At 44.5% G+C, this 27,639-nt stretch overlaps 1 protein-coding gene and 1 non-coding gene across 2 annotated transcripts in view; both read left to right on the forward strand.

The window, feature by feature from the left end:
• Manba (mannosidase beta) overlaps window positions 1-27,639 on the forward strand; it is an 88,550-nt gene that overhangs the window by 12,421 nt on the left and 48,490 nt on the right. The window contains exons 2-7 of the mRNA XM_059265022.1: window positions 6,432-6,526; window positions 9,964-10,069; window positions 10,822-10,992; window positions 17,286-17,409; window positions 24,445-24,620; window positions 25,960-26,070. Of these exons, the coding sequence (XP_059121005.1) occupies window positions 6,432-6,526; window positions 9,964-10,069; window positions 10,822-10,992; window positions 17,286-17,409; window positions 24,445-24,620; window positions 25,960-26,070 (783 nt within the window). The remainder of the gene's footprint in view (window positions 1-6,431; window positions 6,527-9,963; window positions 10,070-10,821; window positions 10,993-17,285; window positions 17,410-24,444; window positions 24,621-25,959; window positions 26,071-27,639) is intronic.
• On the forward strand, window positions 195-327 carry LOC131913920 (small nucleolar RNA SNORA71). The gene has a single exon (XR_009379991.1). It is a non-coding gene; the product is annotated as a small nucleolar RNA SNORA71 (small nucleolar RNA).

Raw genomic sequence — 27,639 nt, forward strand, 5'->3', positions numbered from 1 at the left:
CAGTTGCCACAAAAATAACTATGGGTATGGTCTAACACAGAATTGAAAATTTATTTAAAACTTTATGAGACATTTTTGTGTGACTTGTTTATTTATTTTCAATTTGATTGCACAGTTCTTGAATGTGAACTTCGTTCACCCACTCAGCATTACATTACATTACATTATGTTACAATATCAAAAGATTGAAATACCCCCACATTCGAAAGCGATCTTGGCTGCCTGTGTCCCAGTCATTAGTAGTATAGGGAAAGGATGTTGAAAGATGTGTTCCCTGAGTTTGGGGTGTTCTGTCCTGACCCCTCCAAAGCCTGGAATTTTCCCATCTTCCCATTTCTCTCTGCCAGCTGGTATACCAATGTAGCTGCATAGTTAGTGCCAGGCCATGTCATGACCAGGTCTGTACAGCTTGGTGTCCTGTTTCTAGAAACTCAGCTGGTCTCTGCCCTGTGTGGTTAGTAACCCTCAGCTTTCAAGCAGAGGCTGGAACAGAGTGCTTACAAAGTATTTATGGATCAGAGAGCCAGTCAGAGCATAACCACCCCATGAAGTGTAACTGGAGACACCACCCACTCAGCATCATGGAACAACTTTTTACTTGTTTCAGGAACTGGTTCAGGCATGGGAGATTCCATACAGAGTCTTGACAGTAACCCCTCAGAGGGTTATATCCTGGCCCTGTGTCCATCTGCTGGTGTCTGGAATGACAAGAACTTTTTCACTGAATTTGTAGCTAACTTCTGCCACCTCTCCAACTGTGCTTACAGACTAGTTGTTTTTAAAGGTTGGTATATGGCTGCCAAGATGGCTCAGAGGATAAATGTGTTTTCTGCCAAGACTGATGGCCTGAGTTTAATCCCTGAGCCCCATACAGCGGAAGGAAAGACCCAACTCCAAGTTATTCTCGGACTTCCACACGTGTGTCATAGAAGTTGTCTCCCTGCCTTCTCCCCCCGACATAAACCAGTAAAATGAAAAAGTTGAAATCCTACAAGTGGGAGAAATTACCCTGTAAATTCTGTTTGTGTAGAGAGAATAAATCTAGCATAATTTATTCTTCTTGAGCTTACCATGTAGTTTTCTACAAGTAGCCGAGAGACAGGAAGGAGATCCAAGCCCTGCTAGACAGATGGCCAGCTAGTCCTGGGGCTCAGGATGTTGAGGTACTTGGCTGAGCTGCCCTCACAGTTCCCTGGTATTTTTTTCCTGATATTTTTAACTATCTTGGTTTAAGTCCACACAGCCGTTATAAATAGGGCTGAGTGGAGACACTTGGACAAGCTAATAATTAAGCTTCTCTTCCAGCCTGTGTCCTCAAATATTTATCTGTGTTTATTTGCTGGAGAGGCTCAGTCCTGTATTCAGAAAGAGAAAAAAAAAAAAAAAAGGAAGCAAGTTAGTTGTGATTTAAACACACCATTTAGCAGAGCCTCACCATTAAGCAGAACTTAAAATAAAACCCTGTTTGGTAGCATTAAATTTCACATATTACTTTCTTCCACAGCAGCTTGTCAAATCACCCTATTTAGGAGCAATGTGTCACAGATAGGAATCTTGGTCTTAGTTTACTGCTCTAGGGATACTATGGTGCTTCTTTATGGGTGGGAACCCTGGACAGTACCCAGATGGCCACTACCAGTCAAGCATGGTCATTCAGCTCTCATTTCAATGGAACTTAGATGACACTGGCTTTTTCTTCTACTCCAGAGATGCTGCCCCTGAGGAAATAACACCTAGCCCTGTCTTGGTTAGGTTTCTACTGCTGTGATGAAACACCATGACCAAAGAAACTTGGGGAGAAAGGGGCTTATTTCTGGATTATGCTTCCACATTATAGATCATCATCAAAGGAAGTCAGGACAGAAACTCAAACAGGGCAGGAACCTGGAGCCCAGAGCTGATGCAGAGGCCATGGACGAGTGCTGCTTACTGGCTTGCTTGCTCCTTGTGGCTTACTCAGCCTGCTTTCTCACAGAACCTAGGATCAACAGCTCAGGGGTGCCCCCCACCCACAATGGGCTAGGCCTTCCCCCATCAATCACTAATTATGAAAACGTTCTTCAGGTTTGCCTACAGCCTGATCTTATGCAGGTATTTTCTCAGTTGAGGTTCCCTTTGTTTTTTGTTTTTGTTTTTGTTTTTGTTTTTGTTTTTGTTTTGAGACAGGGCCTCACTATGTACCTCTTGCTATCCTGGAAATCACTATGTGTTGCTGGGTCCTAACGATTAATATAGACCAGGCTGGTCTCAAACTCACAGAGGTCCACCTGCTTCTTCATCCCAAGTACTGTGATTAAAGGCGTACGCCATCACACCTGGCTGAGGTCCCCTCCTTTCAGATGACTCTAGCTTGTGTCAAGTTGGTGTAAAACTACTCAGCACACACATCCCGGGTTACAATCCTCTGAGTGACGCTAAGGCAAGAACTGAAGCACATGCATTGGAGGAATGCCGCGTACTGGTTTGCTCCTCGTGTCTTGCTCTATCTGATTTCTTATACAAGCAAGGCCACCTTCCTAGGCATGGCACCACCCACAGTGGACTGGGCCATCCTACATCAATCATTAATCAAGACAGTACTCTATTGGTGAAATTATTAAGTCAACTCCACGTAGTTAAAAGGGAGGTTTATTTAGTGGCGTAACTTACAAATGAGGGGATAGGTAGGTTGCAGGGTCTGGGGAAGACATAGCGAAGTCGCAGTCCGGCGGTGTTCTCTGGAGAACTCTGCTCGGTCTACCTCCAACGTCCAGGGTACAGGAACCAAGAGAGGCAGCGCATCCGCATCTCGGGTCTTCAGGGTCCTCTCTTGGCCCCGTCTTGTAGGCGTGACAGTTACCGAAGCCTCAATGGGGGTTGGAACTTCCAGATCAAAGCTGGAATGGCTACCCACTACAGTACCCCAGAGACTTACCTACAGGGTAATTGGATGGAGGCATTTTCTCATTTACAGCTCCACCTTCCTAGAAATGACTAAGTGTGTGTCAAGCTGACAGTTATCAGTAGCCCAGGCACCTTGTCTGGCAGAGGCCTCCCCAACTTCCTTCTCTGTAGCCATGCTTATGTTCACGGGTGACCTGTGTGCCTCAGCAATTGCTAGTCACTGTTCACACCTACTACTGTTGGTCCTGTTTCCCCGAGGAACAGCCCTTCTGAGGAAGGAAAGATGGGGAAGGGGCAGGAAAGAAGGACCTAGGGATGATGCAAGAGAGAACTTGGGGCTGGATGTTCAAACAGAACAAAATCTGTGAACATGTGAGTGGTCACTCACCTATGGCCGGGGGTGGCAGATGTGTGTGTAAAAGGTCTGAACATACCAGGCTTTGGGGATCATTTGGTCTCTGTCCTGTCTGCTCACCTCTGCCGCTGGAGCATGAAGCAGCCATGCATAATGCATAAAGCATGGGTGTGACTTGAGCTCACTAAGGCTTTCTTTGTGTGTGTGGTGTATGCATGTGTACGTGTTTATGTGTGTTCCTGTGTGTTGATACAGGGTGTTCCTCTATCACTCTCCACCTTACTATTATTTGAAGCTTAAGAAAAAATTATATTCGAATTTAATAGAAAATTGGTACAGGTTAGGTGAAATTCTTGGCAACTAGCAGAGATAAAGAAAATGTCATGTCTTTTAAGTTTGAAATAGATTATTAAGAATGGAAAAGGTATGGGCTGGAGAGATGGCTCAGCTGTTAAAGGCTAGGCTCACAACCAATATATATATATGAATGGAAAAGGTACTCCAAAGAACAGAATGGAAGTGGGTGAACTGATAAAGAGCACCAATGCATCTGGCCATGTGGTATATGGTCTGTTGACACTCCTTTCCATCCCGTTCACACACGGGAGTGCACACACACATGTACACATACACACACGTGCACTCACACACAGATACACACATTTTGTGCATACTCTGTTTTTTCTTTTTTGGTTTTGAGACAGGATTTCTCTGTATAGCCCTGGCTGTCCTGGAGCTTACTTTGTAGACCAGGCTGGCCTGAAACTCACAGAGATCCACCTGTCTTATCTCCTGAGTGCTGAGATTAAAGACATGCCTGACCACCGCCTGGCCACACTCTATTAGATGACATCAGGGTAAGGAATGGCTTTATCTATCTCTTCAAAACTGGTGTCTTTCATGTTGCTATTGATGCTACTTTCTCCGGTTCCTACTCCCCACCTGGGAGCTGGGATCCCAAAGTCTTTTTGGGGTGCAGAAGGGTGATGATTAACCATCTTCTGTCACTACTTTCATACTGATGATGGGCATAGTCCTGCCTAAGAGGCGCTATAAGACTCTTCTATTTTATTTGTTGGGTGGGGAGGAGGTGTTGGGTTTTCAGTCATAGGAACTGGCCGGGAACCCTGCTTCATGGGGGTTCAGTAAGAATAACATGATTATGCCAATCGATGACTTTAGGAAGGGTGAGATGCAGGAAAATCATGGACATGTTTGTTTCAGTAGGTCATCCTTCCTAGCTTGCCCTTGAGGTGTGGCCCTTTGGACTGTTATATATTATGTGGAGAGACACAAAGAACAATTTGAGGGGATCTGATAGTAGGATAGATTTTAAATTGTTTTACATTTTTATGTGTGTATGTATGTATTTATTTGTGTGTGTGTGCGCGCGCGTGTGCGCGCGCATGTGTGTGTACACACGCACTTATGTGAGTTTATGTGTACCACTTATGTTCAGGAGCCTGAGGAGGCTAGAAGAGGGCATTGGGTCTCCTGGAGCTGGAGTCACATGTGGTTATGAGCCACCTGATGTAGGTGCTGGCAACCAAGCTGGGGTCCTCTGCAGGAGCAGTAAGAACTATTGCCTGCGAGCCATCTCACCAGCCCCAGTGGATTAGATTTAACAGAAAAATAATGCTTTAATTACTGATTGGTCTAGATAATAGATTTCTTCCTTCTTTCCTCCCCCCGCCCTCTCCCCACAAGGTTTCTCTGTGTAACAGTCCTGGAACTCACTTTTGTAGACCAAGCTGGCCTTGAACTCACAGAGATCCGCCTGCCTCTGCCTCCCAAGTGCTGGGATTAAAGGTGTGTGCCACCACTGCCTGGCTAGAGTAATAGATTTCTATAAATAGTTTTTCTTTGTATTAAAGTCAGGGTGGCTATGACTATTCTATCTGGTATGTCTATAGCCCTGGAAAGCTTGACTCATTGCCCTTTAAAAAATGTTTAGATTTAAAAATTTTATCTTATATGTATGAGTGTTTTGCCCATATGAATGTCTATGCACCACATGTGTGCCCTGTGCCCAGGGAGGCCAGAAGAGGGCATTGGACCCCTTGGAAATGGAGTTATAGATGGTTGTGAGCTGCCATTTGAGTGCTGGGAATCAAATCCTAGTCCTCTGGAAAAGCAACAAGTGCTCTTAACTGCTGGGCTACCTCTCCAGCCCCTCCATTCAGCTTGTATGGGGGTGCTAGAGAATCAAAGTGAGATCTTCATGCCTTTGCAACAAGCCGTCTCCACACCTTTAGTTATCAGCATATGGTCCTTGTCTGGCTGCCACACAAACGCAAACCCACGGGTTGCAGGTTGTTAACGTGCATGAGACGGGAAAGCTGAATCTTGTAAGTTTGGCAGTGAGTGTACTACACCCAGGCCCTTCCAGTGCTCACTCAGGAAAGCATGGAAAAGTAATTTGGAAATGCTTAAAGACTCCACGGAATGGGAGTTTTGCTGAACTTTGGGGTAGATGTGCTCCCCCTGGAGGCCATCTGGGGTAGTGGCAACAGTGACCAAAGAACCAGGCCATGGGAGAAGAAGGCTGTGTGTCCATAGCTTCTGGTTTTCATTTGCTGTCAATACTGGGGAGGTTCTATGTTTGGTTGTAAAGGAGGCATCAGGGCCATTGAGACAGTTCAGTGGATGAAGGTGCTTGCTGCCAAGCCTGATGGCTGAATTCAGTCCTTGGAACCCACGTGGTAGAAGTAGAGAACTGACTCTCCCATGGTGTCCTCTGACCTCCATGTATGTGTGCATACATGAACACACACACACACACACACACACACACACACACACACGTATAAATTTAAAACAACTAATGCAAAGAGAGCCAGTGTCTATCCTCAGACATGTTCTCTGGTAATTAACATATAATTTGTATTCCCGAGCTCTTTCATTTCAGATGTATGGCTGGATATTCCCCTGTATTTTTGGTGTTTTACAGCACTGGGTACCACACTCAGGGGCTTGTGTATATCAGGCAAGCATTTCACCACTGGGCTCTTTGCCTTCAGATTCTGAGCTATAACCCCCACTCAGTGTTAACTTACCTAGGCCAAGAGTTCATTAATTTTTAGGTAATCAATAGCTTTTGTTTGTTACCTATTCATTTTTAGCATATTTAGTGATCTAATGTTTAATCATAAATCTAAGATTAATGATTTTAATGTTTACCTTGTACCAACAGGATCCATACTACAGATATAATGACCTTCACTACAGATGGATTTCCTTAGATAATTGGACCTACAGCACAGAATTTAAAATCCCCTTTAATGTCAGGTGTGTATGTGTTTGTATATTCTATATCATATATTGTACATATATATTATATTATTACCAGAGATTTTCTTTTATGTTTGTCTGCCTAGGTTGTATGTCAGAATTAAATCAGATTATATCTTTGTGTCGGTGAAGCGGTTGTACAATTTCTGTTTTGTTTCTATGTAAGGATGGTGCCACTGATCCACAGTGTGTCTGAGGGAATCATTTCTCCAGTGGGTATACTGGAGCCACTTAAACCCTGTCAATTCTTTTATATAAATTTCCTCCTTTCTACCTCCCCAGTAACTAGGAGAATGTATTGATTGGCAGTCATTTTGTTGATTTTTTTTATGTGTGTGTGTGTAACACGCACATGTATGTGCGTATGTATGAGGTCAATGGTAGATGCCAGGTGCCTTAATCAATTGCTTTCTACTTTGCTTTTTAAGACAAGGTCTCTCTCTGAATCTTGAGCTCTCCAGTTTGGCTGGACTGGCCAATGAGCTGCAAGAATCCTCCTGTCTCGGCCTCCCCAGTGCAGTAATCACAGGCAGGTGCTGCTGCACCCACCTTTTATGTGAGTCTGGGGATTGAACTCAGATCCTTATGTTTGCATGGCCAGTGCTTTACTTTACTGACCATGGCCTCCCTCACCACAACGTGTGTGTGTTTGTGTGTGTGTGTATGTGTGTGTGTGTGTGTGTGTGTGTGTGTGTGTGTATGTATGGTAGTTGGATCCAGAACTTTATACATCACATTCTGTCCATGGCTCTATAGTATTGTTAGTAAGATCAGATATACATCATTTTTTTTTCTATGTTGTGCTAAACAACCATTGATACTAGGACCTTGACCTTATACTACATCATGGGGCCATGAAGAAAAGTACAAATATTATTTTCAGTAATGTTCTGTTATTTTAGGAAATTTTTCTAGGTGAAGCAGAATGTAAGCAAGTATATAAGCCATGATTATTACTAATTTTTAAAAATTATCTTGTATATGGCATTTTGGTCATTGTTATCTCTTTAAAAATCTAAAGCCACAGACTGAGGTAGGGAGCTTATCTAGTGTGCGTAAGCCCGGAGTTCAATGCCCAGAGCTGAAAAACAAGCCAGAATATTATGATCAATATCATGGAGCTCCTGTGTGTCATGCTTTTATTTTCAGATAATGCTTAAAATATTTCTCACAAGAACCCTGTCTCCCATTACATAGTTAGTTCCAAGTCACTCTGGGCTCCCTGAGATTTTGTACAGCCACCATGTGTTCAATCTCTCCTTCTCAGCTCCTCAGCCCCAGGGTATGTCCAAATAAAAAGTCTTCCTCTTTAAAGGAACTGATGCTCTAGGACTTTGTCCAGTGGGCTGGTTCTAGGCATTTCTTCTTATGTTTATGAAAAGTTTTATTGAGCTCTGATCTATATAACATGAAATTTACTTAAAGTACAAGTCAATGGTTTTTAGTGTATTCGCAGAGTTCTGCGGCCACCACCACTGTCCCCTTTCCCCTCCCACTTGACACAAGCTGGAGTTATCTAAGAGGGAACCACAATTGAGAAAATCCCTCCATAAGACTGGCCTGTAGGCAAACCTGTGGGAGCACTTTCTTAATTAATAGTTAATGTGGGAGGACTCAGTGCACTGTGGGTAATAACCCCTTGGACATGTGTTCATGAGTTGTATAAAAGAGCAGATGGAACAAGCCACAAGGAGCAAGCCAGTGAGCAGCACTCCTCCATGGCTTCTGCTTCAGTTCCTGCCTCCAAGTTCCTGCCTCGAGTTCCTGCATTGGTTTCCCTCAGTGATGGAGTGTGACCTGAGAACTATAAGCTGAGACCAATCCATTTCCCCTCAAGGAACTTTTGGTTATGGTGTTTCACCACAGCAATAGAAGCCCTAATTAAGACAACCACGCCGGGGCGGTTGTGGCACACGCCTTTAATCCCAGCACTCGGGAGGCAGAGGCAGGCAGATCTTTGTGAGTTTAAGGTCAGCCTGGTCTACAAAGTGAGTTCCAGGACAGCCAGAGCTACACAGAGAAACCTTGTCTCAAAACAAAACAACAACAACCAAAAAACCTCCCTCAAAAAACAAACAAAAAAACCAAAAATCCCAACCACAGTCCATTACCCATTTGCTGTCATTTCCGTTCCCTCTACTGTCCTGGGCTAGACCACCAGTAACTAACTCACTTTCCCTCTCTGTAGACTTATCGATCTGGCACTTCAGAGACAAGGGCTTCTTTTTCTAAACATAACATAATAATTGCTTCAAAGTTCATTAGTGTTGTAGCATTCATAATCACCTAATTCCTTTTTATTGCTGAATAGTATTCCATTGTTTGGTTATGTCACATTCTGTTTAACTTCTCTGGGTTCTTATTTTCTTTCTTCCTTTCCTTTTTTTTTTTTTTTTTTTTTTTTTTTGAGACAGGGTTTCTCTGTGTTGCCCTGGCTGCCCCTAGAACTGACTCTGTAGACCAGGCTAACCTTGGAATCACCTACCTCTGTCTCCTGAGTGCTAGGATTAAAGGCGTGTGCCACCACTGCCAGGCTGAGTTCTTACTTTCTTCTTGAAGTCTTCCTTACACAATAAGCCTCTGATAGTCCTTGTCTAATAGATCAAGAAGTTTCTGTTTGATTTCCCGAGTATTAGGCTTGAATGCCATCCAGACTATGAACTCTTCAAATTCCCAGGTTGTGCCTGTGAGACTGTGCTTTGGAACAATCCTTTTCTACACTATGAATGTGTATTACTCTCATTGGTTAACAAAAAGCTGACAGGCTGGAAACTGGGCAGGAAGTTAGGCAGGAAAGCCAAATTGAGAATGATGGGAGAGATGCCAGCCAGTTGCCAAGGAAGCAAGAGTTGCTAGAGGACAGGTAAAGCCATAAGCTACATGGCAATACATAGATTAATAGAAATAGGTTAATTTAAATGTAAGAATTAGTAACAAGCCTGAGCTATTGATGGAGCATTTATAATTCATGTTCAACCTCTGAGTTGGTTATTTGGGACTGGGTAGTTGGGACAGAAAATATCTGTTTACAAGGCTGAGCAGAGTAATGAACACAAAATTCTCACTCATGGATAAAATGTATGGTTAATGTGTTCTCTTGGATCGTGTCAGCAAATGCAATGGTTTTGACAGATATTTTTTGTGTTACCTAAGAACTCTGAAGTATCTGGGAAAATCAACTCATTCTGAAATTATAATTTGTGCTTTTGATTTTTATTACAATGGTTTGACACATCATGCAGAAAAATGAGTTGGATTGCTCAAAGAAATTACAGATATAGCCATCCCCCACACCTGAAATTTGATGGAAGTTGCCAGTTAAAGATGTATATTTTCCTGTAAAATATTTAGTTTGTTAGTTCTTAACTGATTACAAAGAGACTTAAATTAATGTTTCATACATCATGCTTTTAAGATCTTTAATTGTTTTTTAGTGAATGGCAGAAAGTAAAGTTGATTTTTGAAGGAGTTGATACAGTTGCAGAAATCCTGTTCAACAATGTCATTATTGGGAAGACAAACAACATGTTCACTGGATATGTAAGTACATGAAGATTCCAGATTAAAGGGAATGAGCGTGCCTTTTGTGTTCCTGGTGTGAATAGGGAAGGCTAGTCACATAATCGGCCATGGGTCAAGTACAAGGCCTTTGGAACACTGGGTAAATTCCTGTCTTTCTCAGCTGCCCTGTTGGTAGGGTGATAGGGGCAATGCAAATTCCATGGCGGTTCTGCAGGCCTTGAGGAAGTAAATTACAGCTTCCGCTTTACTGTTCACTTCTCTGTGGTCTGGTGGTCCCGCAGTTCATAGGAAATGACCACTGAAAGACAATTTTGAAAGACATTCTTTCTGAAATTGTATCCTTCTTATTTTCCTTCTGTTTCAAGGGTGTGCTTTGGAAAACAAAAATAGCTTATGACTTAGAAATGCATACTATGCATCCTAGAGAGTCAGGTTGTCATAAAATGTCCAGGAATCCCTGGCAGCTCAAGGCGGCATGCACAAGCCAGAGCAGACATTTCAGGGCTAAAGATACGTTCTGCTCTGCATATTTCTCTGGGATCATAATTCTGTCAGTAAAAATAGGAGAAGCCTAGAAGCCTGTGCTCGGACAGGAGATTGGAGTTATAACTAAAGGTAGGCCACTAAATTCTATGGCAGAGAGAAGCTTATGAGGAGAGTCTAGATCTGCCTGTTGCGTGTGTCTTTCATGTAGTCTGCCTTTATCTACATTTTTATACACAAGACGTTTTCCTCCACATGGGTTTGTGTGTTCTTTCTCTTTACTTCAGAGCTTTGACGTTACTGGTATGGTCAGAGACACGAACTCCCTAAGGCTACGGTTCCAGTCAGCCGTGCAATATGCCGAGCTTCGGAGCAAAGCTCACACTCGCTACTCAGTGCCCCCAGACTGCCCCCCGAAGGAGCAGAACGGTGAATGTCATGTCAACTTTATCCGAAAGGTAATGCTCTTTCAAGTGCATGTGCTCTGAGGCTAGTGTGTGAGTACTTAACTTGATTCCTTCCAGAGGCACCTCAAAGGTTCTCAGTCTCCTGATCCCTCAGTCAGACTTGAAGATTTTCTGAATTTTTGTGGTGAATCTTCATTCTTCTAGGTTTTCTTCCTGAAGCATGTTTCAAAATTTAGGTATACATACACACACATGCACACACACAAACTGGGTAACTGAACTTGATACTGCATTCTAGGTTGGCCTAGAACTTACTATGTTGCTAAAAGAGGCAATACTCCAGCTTCAGCCTCCCACATCTTGGGACTATTGGCATGAACCACCATGGCTGGCTTATAATAGAACTTTTATAAATTATTATATTTTTATTTTGGGCAGGGACTCATCTAGCCCCGGCAGGTTTCAAACTTGCTATGAAGCCAAAAATGACCTCCAACTTCTGACCCTCCCAGCTCTCTCTGCTGAATGCTAAGTTTACAAGTGTGTACAACCATGTCTGGTTTTATGAGGTACCGAGGAGGGAACCCTCTGTGCATGTCAGGCAGAGCCCTGAGCTAACACTACCAACTGAGCTACATTCTCATCTCTATAAATTATTCATTTATTTATTTATTAATTATTATTATTTTGTTTTTGTTTTTTCGAGACAGGGTTTCTCTGTGTAGTTTTGCACCTTTCCTGGAACTAGCTTTGTAGACCAGGCTGGCCTCGAACTCACAGCCCTTGCCTCCCGAGTGCTGGTATTAAAGGCGTGCGCCACCACCGCCTGGCTGTAAATTATTTTTTAACATTTATGTTTGTCAAACTTATTACCAGATATGAAAACTTATTAGTTATTCTTGTGACTAGCCACCTGCTCAAAAGATACATATTTTCTGAGATGTTCTTGTATTTTACTGCTAGTATCTTACGAAAAAGAATGAAAAGGTATAGTCCACAGATGATTTTTTTTCTTTGAAATTTAGTCTGTTCCACAGGACTTGAACTTATACGAATGTGTGGTTATTGTATTATGATTGTATGTACCATTAAGATTTTGTTGTTTGTTTTGTTTTGTTTTTTAAGAGAGTGTCTTACTGCATAGCCCTGGCTAGCCTAGAACTCATTATATAGAGCAGGCTGGCTTTGAACTCACAGAGATCCTCCTGCTTCTGCTTCCAGAGTTCTGAGAGACATTTAATTTTTAAGAAGGAAAACGTGCTGGGCGGTGGTGGTGCACACCTTTAATCCCAGCACTCGGGAGGCAGAGGCAGGGAAAATGTTACTCTTCTGCTTCGTCAACTGTTTGACCCTCTACTTCTAACACGTCCACAGAAAGCCTCTCTTGTTTCTACTTCCTCCTCTGTCCGCCATCCTGTCAGCTCCCCTCTTGCCATTGTGTCAGTCATTTTTAATCACCATGGCAACATATTGAGATAAACAAATTTCAGGGAGCATTTCTTTTGGTTCTCGGTTTCAGGGGGGTCAGTCTCTGCCCTCTGGCTCTGCACCTGCGGGGAGGAAGAACACTGAGGTAGAGTAGGAGGGAGTGTGGAGCAAAGCCGCTTACCTCATGGCATCTGGGGCGGGGGTGGGGGGGGGGTGGGGGGGGTGGGGGGGGGTGGGGGTGGGGGGACGGGGGACTGAGGGAGTGACTGAGTCAGTGGTCAGTTCCCTCCAGCGAGCCCCACATCCTAGTCCCCACCATTTTCCAATACAGCCTTTAGTCTTCGAATCTGGGTCCAGGCGTTCCTTGCACAGCCCGCGGCCCTGGTTGTCTGTCTGACTGGCATTCCCACAGCGTCATCCGCCTCTCTTTAATTAGTTATCCATGGAGCAGCTGGCTGGCATGGCCTTTTCAGGCAAAATGACCCCGGCAATCCTTTATTTAGAACAGAAACAAGGACCTCGGAGTTCGTACTTAACGAGGAAGGGGCTGATAAGACTAGCTATATATTTTAAGTTGTTTATCGTGTCATCTTTCAACAGCTTCGCACCAGCAGCAGGCTGATGTCTACACAGCTCTCAGCTGTCTTCACCCCTCCTCCCCTGTTGGGACGACATCGTGCTGACGTGTGCACACACTTCCTTTGACAAAGCCCTTCCACGCCCCTTTCTCTAATTCAAGGTGGAGAAAGACACCCGCCCTGCAAGAAAAGTTTTTATTTAGTTTTGTCGTGGGGATGGAACTCGGGGTCTTGTGCAGACTTAGGCAAGTACTCCACTACTGAGCCAAATCCTTAGCTTAAAAGTTTTCTTTTTTTTCAAACTTTCTTTCCTTTTTCTCTTTTTATTTATTTATTTAAAGGAAACTTGTGTAGATCCTTGACCCTGCCTCCCGGCTTCTAGCTCCCTATTTCCTTTATAAAGCTCACCTTGCAGGCATCACTTATTCCGTACCCACTTCCCTTGCTGATCGGTGAGCGTCACAAGTAGGACCCATTACAGTGCTGTGTGTTAACAATACCCCAGCCTGAGACACAGTGTGTCCCAAATGCTTTCTGAGTCAGTGACAATTCTGTTGGGAGTGGCTGAGTGAATTAAGTGATTTGAAGCTTGCTGGGATGTCGAATATTTTGTTCTCTCCTCCTCCCCGCCCTCCCCTGTCTTAGGGTTATTTTTGCTGTGATGAAACACTAGGACCAAAAGCAACTTGGGGATAAAAAAGGGTTTATTTCACTCACAGTTCCATGTAACAGTTCATCATTAAAACTAATGAGAGCAGGAATTGAAGCAGCGTAGGAACATGGAGGCAGGAGCTGATGCAGAGGCCGTGGAGGGGTGCTGCTTACTGACTTGCTCCTCGTGAGGACCACCAGCCCAGGGATGAGCTCACCCACAATGGACTGGGACCTCCCACATAATCACTTTTCTTAATCATAATAATTAAGAAAATGCTCTGCAAGCTTGCCTGTACAGCCCAGTCTTCCTGAGGCATTTTCTCAGTTGGGGCTCCCTTCTCTCAGGTGACTCTAGTTTGTGTCAAGTTGACATAAAATTACCCAGCACCCCCCCCCCCCAAGGCCAGCAGAAGGTCTGAACCTATCTATGCCTTTACAAATGTTCCATAAAGATCCTCAAGATGGTTTTCATTCCAGATGTGAAGATCTGATTCTTAAGTGGTAAGTTTAGACAGATGTAGATGCCAGGAAGCAACTCCAGTTGTTCTGCTTCCCTTTTTCTTAATATGTTTATTTTAATTGAAATATAATTACATCATTTCCCCCTCATGTGTTCTCTCCCTCCACCCCCTGCCATGTTTGCCCTTCCTCCCCCTAAAAATCCATGGCCTCCTTTTCCTTGATCTTATCGACGTATGTTTATATAAATGCATAAGTATATAAATACCACCTGCTGACTCTGTTTGATAGTGCTTGTACATGATTTCAGGGCTGACCACTTGGTGTTGTTTGACCAATTAGGGATCTTATTCCTGGGGAAGATGAATTCTCTCTCTCTTTCTCTCTCAGCAGTCACTTGTGACCAATTGTTCTTTGTTTAGGGGTGGGGCCCTGTGACAATGTCCCCTTTCACATCTGTAGCTAGAGTTTTCCTGCCTGGCCCACAGTCAGAACAAATCTCTCTCACCTGCCAGACCCACAGCCGCTCAGACCCGACCAAGTAAACACAGAGACTTATATTGGTTACAAACTGTATGGCCGTGGCAGGCTTCTTGCTAACTGTTCTTACAGCTTAAATTAATCCATTTCTATAAATCTATACCTTGTCACGTGGCTTGTGGCTTACCGGTACTTTACACCTTCCTTGTCCTGACGGCGGCTGGCAGTGTCTCTCTCTCCCAGCTTCCTGTTCTCTCAATTCTCCTCTCTGTTAGTCCCGCCTATACTTCCTGCCTGGCCACTGGCCAATCAGTGATTTATTTATTGACCAATCAGCAACACGTTTGACATACAGACCATCCCACAGCACACATCTATGGTCTTTTCATTGTTCAGGTCTTGTTCAGACAGCCATACTGTCATTGTCGAGGTTTCTAGGGCATAGGGTCCCAGCAGACTTGGAGATCATCTGGACCCTACACTCTTTGTTCCCTGCTTCCTCAGCAGTTCCTGGACGTCAGGGGCAGGGGCTGTGCTGTCCGTGTATTTCCTATGACTGGCAACCGTACGACCAGCTGTTCTCTGTATTTTAGTAGTTGTAGTTTTCTGGAATGGTCTCTGCCTGTCGAAAAGAGAAGCCTTTTTGATGGGTGGTGACAGCCACACTTATTGCTTGTTTTTCTTCTATAGTAGAAACACATTTATCTTTCTCTGACCTAAATCTAGAGAGAAGGAAATAAAACTTCACCCAGAGCAGTTTGGCCAGATCCTCTGTGGACAGATACCTTGATTCCCAAGCTCAGGGTGCTTCTTTTAGGCCTTAGTTTTCAAAGCTGAGCTCATAGTGTTATAGATTTTATTATTGTGAGAATTTTTTTTTTCTTAAGAAGTAAAAGAAAAATTTCTGCTTGTTAGGATTTCTTTCTTTCTTTTTTTAAAATTTTAGATTAGCACATGAAGTACGGGTTTCATTATGGCCATTCAGACCCGCGTGGCTTTCCACTTTGTTCTTAGTTGATCCCCCTCCCCCACTGCTCACCTCGTGGACCTGCCTGTTCCTGGCAGGTCCCCCTCCACCCCCCACCCCCACCACCCGCTGTGCCCCCCTGCTCTGTCCCCAGGGGGTCTCTTCCCCTTCTTTCTTCTCCCTTGGATTCCATCATCCTCTCTTTCCTCCACTCCCCTGGGAAGTTATATTTACAGAATTATCTGCTGCTGTTTGAATCTGAACCTTTGTAACTTCATAATTGGAAGTTTTTAGTGTCCTGGCTCTCAGACAGGTAGCTGGCAGATAAGATTAGATCTCTCAGACAGGTAGCCACCGGGGTCAGAGTCTCAAGTCTGAAGTGATTGCCTTGGTATTCCTAAACAAGGACTGTTGAGTTCATACTTAATGAGGTAGGGGCCAAGGCTAGTTTTGTTTTGTTTTGTTTTTCTTAAACGTGTTAATAATGTCTTTAATTTCAATGAGGCTGCTCATTCTTCGCATTGTTATATTGAATACAGTGGTTAGGCCCAGCAGTGCTTGGGAGCGCTTCAGAGAGAATAAGCATTTGCACGGGTGGTGGCCACGGCTTGTAGCCCCAGCACTTACAGGCCCATCTGGGAGGAGCACAGGACTAGGGCCCGCCTGGGCTCCGTAGTGCCACTTGAAAAGCAAAAAGCAAAATAAAATAATGTTGCTCTGATATAATAGGCTCTTGAAGAATGAATGTAAAGTAATTTATAACTAGATTTTATGTTCTTCTTGATAAATTTACTATGGCACTTAGGTTGATATTTTGGTTATAATAATAATAATGATAAGTACAGCAAATAATAATCATGTATAGCAAACTAAACCAGCATTCCTCAGCCTAAACTACTCTTGTTCTGTCAGTCGGGAACCGAATACAGATTGGCTGGGCACCGATAGCTCAGAGGCTTTTAATCAAGCCATCACCTTGTGCCTGACAGGGCTGAATTCTGAGCTTACTGTGGCTTCAGATCTTGTTCCCAGATCTCTCGTGCAGGCCCCCCACAGTGCTGCTCCAGGACACAGCAGCTGGCTTCCCTCTTGGCCCAAAGAGAGCATGGGAGCAGGTCCAAAACAGAAGGGCCAGTCTTCCGCAGTCTAATTTTGGAAATGACATCACCTCTGCTATATTCCAGTCACAGGAAGTGGTTCTCTTTAATCTAGCCCATGCTCAAGGGAGGTGAGCACAGGGGGGCACAAGCGCCAGAAGAGAGACTTGTGAGCTGTGTGTGCTCACACTCAGGTGCACACACACACACACACACACACACACACACACACATACACACACACATTAGTTAGGGGATGAACTGTGTTCCCCAAACTTACTAAATGTTGAAGTTGTAACCCCCCCCCTCTACTCAAGTATTTGGAGTCATTCTTATTAAGGGTGATTCAGTTAACCGAGGTGTTTAGGGTAAGGGAATCTGGACAGCAGGAGATGGGAGGGCTGGAAGGGGAGAGAGGCACAGAGGTCCTCCCTGTCCAGCCCCGGGGGTTTTTGCTATGGCATCATTAGTAAACTGATAAATGAGTGTGTATATAATATTTTAGAGACAGAATCTTTGCTTTTTTACTAACCTTTTCATTTAGCATGCGTCATGACATTTTCACCCACGTGTGTCTTACAGTTAGCTCTTACTGGCCACTCCTCTTGAAAAGAGTTTTCTAATGTTTAAGTTTTCAAGTCACCAGAGCGTGCCTCTCTTTTCCTTCCCTTGAACTTGCAGGAGCAGTGTTCCTTCAGCTGGGACTGGGGACCTTCCTTCCCCTCTCAAGGAATCTGGAGAGATGTCAGACTTGAAGCCTATAATATTAGTCATCTGAATTACCTCACATTTTCTACAATATACGGTAAGCCAAGAATTGTGGTCTCTTCTTTTTTTTTTTTTTTAAGTCTTCTTCTTATTACAAAAATCGTGTTTGTAATTTGGGATATCAGTATATTTTTTCAGGGACTTCTTAAAATAATGCAGTATATCCAATTTATAGATAGCTACAATAGTATCTGGTGTGAAATTGAGACAAATGGTTTGTCGTGAGAATTTACAGTATAAACCAGGTCTGTCGGTAGATAGCTGTTAGAATTTTTTTTTTTTTTTTTTTTTTTTTTTTTTTTTTTTGGGGAAAAAAAATGACAGGAAGGGAAGGAAGGAAGGGAGGGAAGATTGGGTGGTTTGCTTGAGCTCACTCTGTAGCCCAGGCTGCCTCACACTTGAGACATCCCTCTGCCCTGGCCACCCTTCCCCATCACCGACTCCGACCCCATGTTAGGCTTCCAGTGCTCTCCTCAGAGCCACGTTTCCACGGCCAGTTTCCTTGCTTCTACACTTAATTGTTCTTAATTTTGTATTTATGTTGTGTATTTCTTTCTTTCTAAATGTCTTTTATGTGAGTGTCTATATGGTATGTAAGTATGTGTGTGTGCATACAGAGGCCAGAGGGGACCCCTGTCTATCAATCTCCACTAATTTCCTTGAGATAGGGTCTCTCCACAAAACTCTAGCTATGCGGTAGCCAGCAAGCCCCAGCTATAGCAGGAATCTTAAAGAGTCTTGTCAATAAAATCAAACCCAGAGCCTGGTATTGGGGTGAGCGCTGGAAGATCAGAGAGACAGAACAAGCCACAGCTTCCTCACCTTGCCAATTCCTCAGCTGATCCTGTTTCTTCAGACTGGAAGCCTTTGAGTCCTCATCCAGATAGGTCTCAGCTGACTGCTGCTAAAAACCTAAAAGCTTAACCAGCTCTAGTTCCTGGTCCTCATGCCTTATATACCTTTCTGCTTTCTGCCATCACTTCCTGGGATTAAAGGCTCACTTCCTGGGATTAAAGGCGTGAGTCACCATGCCTGGCTGTTTCCAGTGTGGCTTTAAATTCACAGAGATCCAAATGGATCTCTGCCTCCCAAGTGATAGGATTAAAGGTGTGTGTGCCACCATTTTCTGGCCTCTATATCTAGTGGCTGTTCTGTTCTCTGACCCCAGATAAGTTTATTAGGGTGCACAATATTTTGGGGAACACAATACCACCACACCCAGCCATCCTCCTGTCTCCACCCTGCCCCCCAGCAAGCCCCAGCCATCCTCCTGTCTCCACCCCGCCCCCCAGCACTGGGGTTACAGGTATGTGCCCATCACACTCAGCTTTTTATGTCGGTGCTAGGACCTGAACTCAGGTCCTCATGTACTCTTACCCACCAGGCCATCTCTGCAGCCTGCCTTTGGACTTCCTGAGCTGAGCAGGGCTGTTGGTAACTGTGTTGTGTTAAAGACTCGTCCACCACCTCAGAGGTGCTCCATTCTTGCCCTGCCCACATGTGGGTGCTACCTCGGCCCCTCCTTCACTCTAGACACGCTGCTGTCTGTGAGGTGGAGGAATGGGCTGTCCTCCCAGCTAGACTGTGGCCTGCGATGGACCCTGTGCTGAAGTGTCCAGCTGTTCTTTACTCCGGCTTCCTTTGGAAAATATAATGCAAAACCATGGCAAGAATGTGTCAGTCCTGCTGAGCGTCTGGTTGGCAGACAGCCATTGGCATTCTCTGTTCCTTTGGATTCTCTTTCTTCTTCATTTCTGAATTACTTTCCCCTGAAAATGCTATTGTCTTCCTTTAAAATAGCTTCATCCACAGGAGGCCGCCTGAGTCTTGCCAGCTGACTGGTCCCTAAGGTATGCCACATTCTTGCTGGCTTGCCCTTATTTTGGGTGGATTTTGCCTTCGAGGGGTTTTGCTTTCGGTTCTGTTTCAGTTCAGGATTTCCTCTAAATAGGCAAGGAGCTCTGTCCATTGGTGAAGCAGGGGGCAGGGCTGTATTAATCAGCCAGGAGCCTGCCTTTCTGGCCAGTGTAGTCGGCAGCTTCCCTGAAAAACAGCTGCTTGAATCTGTCCTGCAGTTCTCATGTGAGTCAGGGAAAATGTGTGGTGCCTGAGTTTACACATTCCATGGTGTGGGGGCTTCGGAGTGGTGTCGGAATTTACACAGCCCGGGATCCAGAGATTGCAGAGTGGTGTGGTCATGCCTTCTTCAACCGCGCAGGACCGCTTTCCCCTCTAGCCTCTCATTTTCTAATAAAGGCTCAGGAGGGCAGAGCGTGGGAGGGAGCCAGTGAGGGCCTCAGCAGGGGAAAGTCAATCAAGGCAGCTGCCTCTGAACAGCCTTCTCTGCCAGTGAGATAAAATCCCCTCCTCTTAGCACCAGCCATGATCACCCATTGCAGACCAGCCTGTGCCTCCTGGCTTCTGTTTGTCCTTAAGCCCTGGGTACTGTCTGGCCTCCTCCCTCTCTCACCGGGGCGCAGACTTGGAGGTCAGAAGACAGCTCTGGGTGTCAGCCATCGTCTTCCGTTCTATTTCAGACCGCTGTGGAGTATGTCAGGATATCTAGCCACGAGCTGCTGAGGAGTCTTCTGTCTTCACTTCCAGTCTCACTGGAGGTTACAGATGTGTGCTAGAGTACCCAGCTTTACAAGATTCAGGGAATTCAAACTCAGGTCCTCACACCCGGGTGGTGAGCAATTTGCCCACTGAATCATTACTGCAGCCCTTCTGATACTCAATCACCACGTAGACCAGGCTGGCCTTGAACTCATTATGTGGACCGCTGGTCTCGCACTCAGAGATCCACCTGCCTCTGCCTCCTGAGTGCTAGGATTAAAGGCCCATGCCTCCATGCTTGTCTGTTTTTGTTTTTCAAATTTAAAAAAAGTGCATATATGTGTATTTGCATGAGTTTATGTGCATCATGTATGTGCAAGTCCCTTGAAAGTTAGAGGGTGTCCAGTCTCCTAGAACTGGAACTAGAGGAATAATGAGTCACCTGATATGAGTGCTGGGACCCAAACTCAGTCCTCTGCAAGAACAGTCAGGACACTTAACCGCTGAGCCATCTCACCAGCCTGTTTGGCATTCTTAACTGGGACGTTTCTCCAGGTACACTGTTAGAGTTAGAGAAGCACGTGGGCTAGAGGGTGTAGACCTGTCCGGAGTTTCAGGCAGTCATCATTCAGGAAAAGCCTTTCATTTGTTTTTCCAAGATGCTCACAGGACTGTTATCCTGCCCTTCTCAGGTAGCTTGGGCACAAAGATGGTGTTGGAGGAATGGAGGGACTGTGCATGGCATCATGTCATCACAGTGTAGGGTCCAACATACTCTCCATGGGATTCAGGGTTCTCCCTTCCAAGCTCCTCTTACTTTCAGGACAACATTTACAAAAATGATTCAGTTATTTTTTTATTTTACATGTGTGAGTGTTTAGCTTGCATGTATGTATGTGTACAACATGTGTGCCAGGTGCTTGAGGAGTTCAGAAGAAGGCACTGGATGCCCTGGAACTGGAGTTACAGGTGGTTGTTAGTTACCAAGTGGATGCTAGGAAACAAACCCAGGTCCCCTGGAAGTGCAGCTGCTGCTCTTAACTGCTAAGCCATCTATCTCTCAAGCCTTGAGATATACAGACTCAATGTTCTACTGCGTCCCAAATGCTTTGTTTTTTAACAGGTCCCCTGACCTTAGCACAACTGACATCATGTTAGAAGCACAATTCTGACCTTAAAACCCAGCATATGGGTCCTAGCACCTGCCAGAATGGGAACAAAGACCAAATCCACCAAAGACCTAGTCCATGGTCCAGGGCAGTCCTTAAATGACTAACCTTGCTTTTGGGCTTCTGTAGTTCTGCTGCTTGCTAACTGAAGTGTGACAACTCGGATATGGTTTTTGTGTATAAAAGACAAAGGGCAATACGGCTCAGGGCTGCATGATTTGGGCAAGTTTCCTGTCAGCCTCTGACTGGCAAAAAATTTTCATCTTTAAGAGTGACCGTGTGCTGGTTTTGGGTGGGCTTCCCTCACAATAGTTTCACATTGAACGTATCTGATATTTGGACTTGCACTATGGAAGATGGAAAGTCCTTGTGCTCTTCCTCATCGGTCGTGTACGAATTCATGTCCCCAGTGCCGTTCTGTTTGCTAGGCACCTCCCTAGCCCTGCAGTGGGAAGCTGTGAGAGCAAGTCACAAAGCCCAGGGCCTCTCCCTGTCTGCTGGCTTTGGCAGCTGTAAGGGAGGGCTACCGGTAGGGTCTCAGAAACCTGCCCGAGTAGCTAGGAGACGTCCAAGTTCCTTCTGCCTCTAATGTCCCATGGTTCTTTCCTTTTGTTCTCAAATCAGACATCTCATTTCCACCTTGTAAGAGTTGTGGAAAAACTCAGTTTCTCTTGAAGCCAGATCCCATATGGTGGATGGAGACATCGATGCCTGAGACTTTATTAGTGTAGGCACAAGCTAAAGCAAGGCTTAGAATACGGTATTTTTTTAAAGTATTTATTGTATGTGTCTGCATGTGGGTATGTGCCAGGAATGCAAGTACCCAAGAAGGCCAGGAGAGGGCGTATGATCTCCCGGAGCTGGAGTTACAGTTAGTTGTGAACTGTCTGACATGCATGCTGGGAATATCACTCTGGTCCTCTAGAAGAGCAGCCAGCAATCTTAACCTCTGAGCCATCTCTTCAACCCCATAAGATACGGTTTGAAAGCACGTCGTCCAGGAACATATTGCAAGACTTAATGAGCTCAACCAACTTGACTTCTCTCTCCTTTATGTTTTGTACGTCTTTTCAGACAGGGTGTCATGTAGCTCAGAAGGCTCTTTTACCCACTGTGTAGCAGAAGGTGACCTTGAACTCCAGGAATTCCTGCCTCTACTTCCCAAGTGCTGGGATTACATGTGTGCACCACCATGCCCAGTTCTCCATTTCTCTTTTACACTGTTTTTTTTTTTCTTCTAGACAGCTGAGTAAAGAGGCTTCTTTCCTTTTGAAAACATTACATTTTATTTGTTCATTTCATGTATGTGTGTGCACACTCGTGTGCCTGTGTGCATGCGTAAGTCAATCGATTCTCTCCTTCTACCATGTGGGGCCTGGGGCTGGAACTCAGATCCTCAGGTTGTGTGGCAGTGGCCTTGACCTGCTGAGCCAACCCTCCTCTCCCCCTTTTCTTTTGTCAGCCACATCCAGATAAAGAAGTGGAGTCTGTTACAATAGAAAAGCTGGAATTCTTTGGAGAATTGTTGTTGTTGTTGTTTGTTTGTTTGTTTGTTTGTTTGTTTGAGACAGGGTTTCTCTGTGTAGCCCTGGCTGTCTTTGAACTCACTCTGTAGACCAGGCTGGCCTCAAACTTACAGAGATCCAACTGCCTCTGCCTCCTAAATGCTGGGATTAAAGATGTGCGCTGTCACTGCCTTTAATCCCAGCACTCAAGAAGCAAACCCCAGAGGGTGAAGAAATTCACCAATGGAGAAGTCTTTACTTTCTTAGGCTGGAGATGAAACCCAAGACTTCACATGCACTAGGCAAGCACTCTCCTACTTAGTCATACCCTCAGGCTTTCTTTAGAGATTTTCAGTCAAATGTGTTGCACACATGCTAGAGAAGCCTTAATGAATGGGGGTATGTCTGCTTGGCATTATTATGGATTCATATCCAGGCCAGACAAACCTCATCCACCTTTCCCTTCCGTTCCCTCCCCTCCCCTTCCCTCGACTCCCTTCCCCTCCCGTTTCTTTCCTTTTGCTCTTTTCCTTCCTTCCTTTCAAGAACCTGCATGAGTGCATGAGCTGGCCCTGGGAAACCCCTGAAATGAGTCATTGTTTAGAACCACAGTCTTTGCTGTCCTCTGGATTGTCGTCTGGGTCGAGATCACAGGACAAAAGAAGCTGCAATGTCTTCTGCACGGACACAGGGTGTGAGGATGGAGGCTGCAGGCCAAGGAGAGCCTCACAGACAGGGTAGGCCCGCCTTGCCTACCCACGGGTTCCCTTAAGAGTTCACTTCTTGTCTGGGCCTAGAGTGTGAGAGTGAGGGAGAGGTCATCAGACTTAGCTGAGAAGGACAGGATTCTGGGGCACCTGCCGCCCTTTTCTTCTGCTCTTGCCTCCCAGTAACACTTTCAAAAGAATCTTGCATACAAGAGAGCTGAGGATCAAAGGTTCATTTAGGAACTGGTAACTTGTAGATTCTGGAAGAGATGCGCCTCCTATGTCTAGGTCCCACTGCATATGATGACTAGAAAGGATTATATGCTATTCGGATAATATCATAAAATTACTGGTTGTTTAAGGTTTTGTGAACTCCAGCTGCTTAATTTTCCCTGTGCTACTATAAGTCTGTATAAAATGCACAGTTCTGGTTGTATAGAACAAAGGATTCCGCTCTGCAGATTAAAGGAACGTTTCCTCTTAGCTTTCTTCTGTGGCAGCATAGTGGAGCACTCACTGCACGGCCACAGTGGAGCACTCACTGCACAGCCACAGTGGAGCACTCACTGCACAGCCACAGTGGAGCACTCACTGCACAGCCACAGGGGAGCATTCACTGCACAGCCACAGTGGAGCACTCACTGCATAGCCACAGTGGAGCACTCACTGCACAGCCACAGGGGAGCACTCACTGCATAGCCAGAGGGGAGCACTCACTGCACAGCCACAGGGGAGCACTCACTGCATAGCCACAGTGGAGCACTCACTGCATAGCCACAGTGGAACACTCACTGCATAGCCACAGTGGAACACTCACTGCACAGCCACAGTGGAGCACTCACTGCTTAGCCCTAGTGGAGCACTCACTGCATAGCCACAGTGGAACACTCACTGCACAGCCACAGTGGAACACTCACTGCACAGCCACAGGGGAACACTCACTGCATAGCCACAGTGGAACACTCACTGCACAGCCACAGTGGAGCACTCACTGCTTAGCCCTAGTGGAGCACTCACTGCATGGCCACAGTGGAGCACTCACTGCATAGCCGCTGCTCCTGTCTTATTTCCAGTGAGTCCAGTCACACACAGGGTTGGTGCTTAGCACGAGTCCTTTTCTTCTTTTGTGCTGTAGATGACACTTCTCAGGAGTGGAATATTGAAATCGAGGCTTCTTTTGACGTTGTCAGCTCCAAGCCAGTTGGTGGTGAGGTGACTGTAGCCATCCCTAAACTGAAAATACAGCAGGAATACAACATTAAACTTCAACAGAGGCAAAGAGTTGTTAAACTCCTGGTGAAAATTAGCAAGGTGAGTGATGTCACTTCCGGGGAAATGCTGGATGAATGCACTTGTTGTCCAAGGGAAGAAATGGCAGAGCAGGGTGGGCATTTACTTTCTCCTTGTATTTTCTAATCATTTTCTTACTACTTTTTCATTTTTAGGGGTTTCATTTATTTACAATTTTTTTCTTTGGAGACAAGATTGCATACTGTGGTACAAAGTGGAGCTCACTAAGCAGCCCAGGCTGGCTTCTTTTCTTGTTTGTTTGTTTGACATAGGGTCTTGCATCGTAGCCCAGGCTGGCCTAAAGCCCAGTGTGTAGCTCAGACCGCTATCCAAACTTGAAGTCATCCTCTGGCCTTTGGAACTCTTAAGTGATGAGATTTCCGGTGTACAGGTGTATATCACCATACATAGCATTTTTGCCTTTATTTTTAACTTCTCATATATTCTGTACGTTAACTAATGAATGGTTTCTCACATGTAAGATTAATATAATAGAAAAATATGGATTAATTTGTCAGTTTTTATTCTAAGAAGTCAGTTACAACCTTAATTTACATTTCTGGTTTCAGTGTGGTGCTTCTTTTCCATTCATTTTCATTGGCTTTGAATATTGGTGTTTATTCCACCTGTAACACTCTAAACTTGGACTCAAGGTTTGTTCATGTTTAGATGGGGTAGGTTTTAGCTTCCGTTTTTTTTTTTTTTTTTTTTTTTTTTCTATTGATCTGGTTGATGACTGTGAACAGGCAAAGACAGAGCAGAGTAACAACAACTTGGAAGAAACAAGAGCTTCAGTCCTGGGTGTAGAAGAGTCAACTTCTAAGTCCAATTCTAGGTTTTGAGACTATAGAGTAAACACACTTTGGAGCGGTAGGGCAGGGAACAACTGTTTCTTGAACACAGAGGTGCTCTGGTCTAGTAATCTGCGCCATGCTCCCAGCATGCTGATTGTTTAGATATTCTCAGTGGAGGGGCAGGGAACATAGTTCAGTCGGTAGAATCCTTCCCTAGTATGTGTGAAGTCCTGAGTTTGATCCCCAGTACCACATAAACTGTAATCCTAGGATTCTGGAGGTGGAGGCAGGAGGATCAGAAGTTCACGGTCCTCCTCTGCTACACAGAGAGTTTGGAGCCAACTTGGGCTCAGGAGACCCTGACTCAAGATAAGCAAATAAATAAAAGTACAAAGTTTTAAAATAGTTATTCTGTGGCTAGATTTTGGCAGAGAGTAGGCATGGAAATTTATGCTGCTTTAGGACACAGTTTATGCTTCACTATTGAGAAATTCATGTAACGTGATGAGTTGTACTATTTTTATAAAAATGTTTAATATCACTTAGAATGAATTATTTCTTAAAAGGAGGTTGCTGTGGAGACCTGGTGGCCTCATGGACATGGAAACCAGACTGGATACAGCATGACAGTTCTCTTTGTGCTGGATGAAAGCCTAACTATTAAAAAGTCAGCCATGGTAAGTAAGTACACTATTTTGTGAAAAGGAAGTTATGTCTTAATAAAATAGCAATACTGAGATTTGAAAGAAAAGAAGAAATTAGTAAAATTTACAGTTCTACCTCCCAGAGTAATAGCATTCAAAGGTGTGTCGCTGTGGGTTCCTAAATGGATCAGATTTCTCGTTTGGCCATAGTCTTCCATGTTTCACACTCTTTCCTTGTTTTCTTTCTTTCTTGGTGCTGGGATTGGAACTCAGACTGTCTCTCCCCATATGTCACATCCTCGGTCTTCTCCAGTGTGCTCTTGCCTTACATCTAAGTAACACATATGTGTAATTTTAAAATGTAAATACCATTAGAAGGATCACATGATGAGAAGGAACCCAGCCTAACCCTTTTTCTTCTTACTCCTAATCCACAGAGCAACAACAGCAACACTAACTTATACTTACTTCTTTAGCCAATTATCTTTATTTTCCAAGTTTACATGCTTCTACTGAGGCTCTCTAACTTTTCCCTCCTTCCCACTTTGGGGTATAGCACTTAGAAATGCAAAGAACTGCACCTTCTTACTTATTAGTTATATGGGTTTACTCAACCCTGTAAGTGCCATACCTTTGTGTTAAAATGGGGGCAGTCGGAATGATGTAACTCGGGTCTAGCCTATCACAGCCACAGTATCTAAATAGCAGTGACAATAATCCATACCTAGAGTTTTTCTTCCCCTGACATCAACCTTAAGTATCTACAGATGATGGAGGTTGCCCTGTGGTGCCATCTCTCACAATGGGCATCACCTCTCCTTGGGCTTAGATGGCATCCTGAGTATAGGATATACCATTATACAGTTCATTTGAATTTTTCTTTTGTTTAAGTGTGCTACATATTTCTGAGACAGTATGAATGTGAGTGTGTGCACACATGCATAGCATGTTTGAGCACGATTCTTGGACTTCTTTTCTCATTCTCTTGGCCAGGGAAGTGCATTCTTCCACATAATGATTTATTGTGTGTTGTCTTCATAAAAATGTGAAAAATAATGAGTTGTTCAAGCTTACTATAGAGAAAAAAGTAGGGCTTGTATTTGTGGTACATCGTTCCTTTTCATGTAGGCTTATGTTGGTTGTACCATTGTTCACTCTGAATGAAGATGTCAGCCTTTGAGCATTGAAGAGGATGAAGATGTGTCGGCCCGTACCTGAATTCCTGTGTAGGTGTGGAGTGTACTGTCTCCCTGTGTGGCTTCTGTGGAGATCATGATTGTTGGTGCTTATTCGTTCAGTTACCTCTTGGGGTCCTCTTGTGCTTTGACTGCTATGCTCCTGATAAAACTGGGATAATGCATTGCATTTATTTCTTTGAGACCTTAATAAGACTAATAATTCACCTTGGAGGTGACTTCATTAAAGCAGCACTTGTCATGACAGTTGATGAGTCCGTTAGAGAAATAGAGAACTCTGGAGGCAAGCCAGGCATGGTGGTACATGCCTTTAATCCTAGCACTTGGGAGAGTGAGGTAAGGTGTCAGAGTTTGAGGCCAGCCTGGACTATCTAGTAAGACCCCATCTCTAAAGAAAACATCGAAA

Source organism: Peromyscus eremicus, chromosome 6, assembly GCF_949786415.1.
Source record: "Peromyscus eremicus chromosome 6, PerEre_H2_v1, whole genome shotgun sequence".
Lineage (NCBI taxonomy): Eukaryota > Metazoa > Chordata > Mammalia > Rodentia > Cricetidae > Peromyscus > Peromyscus eremicus.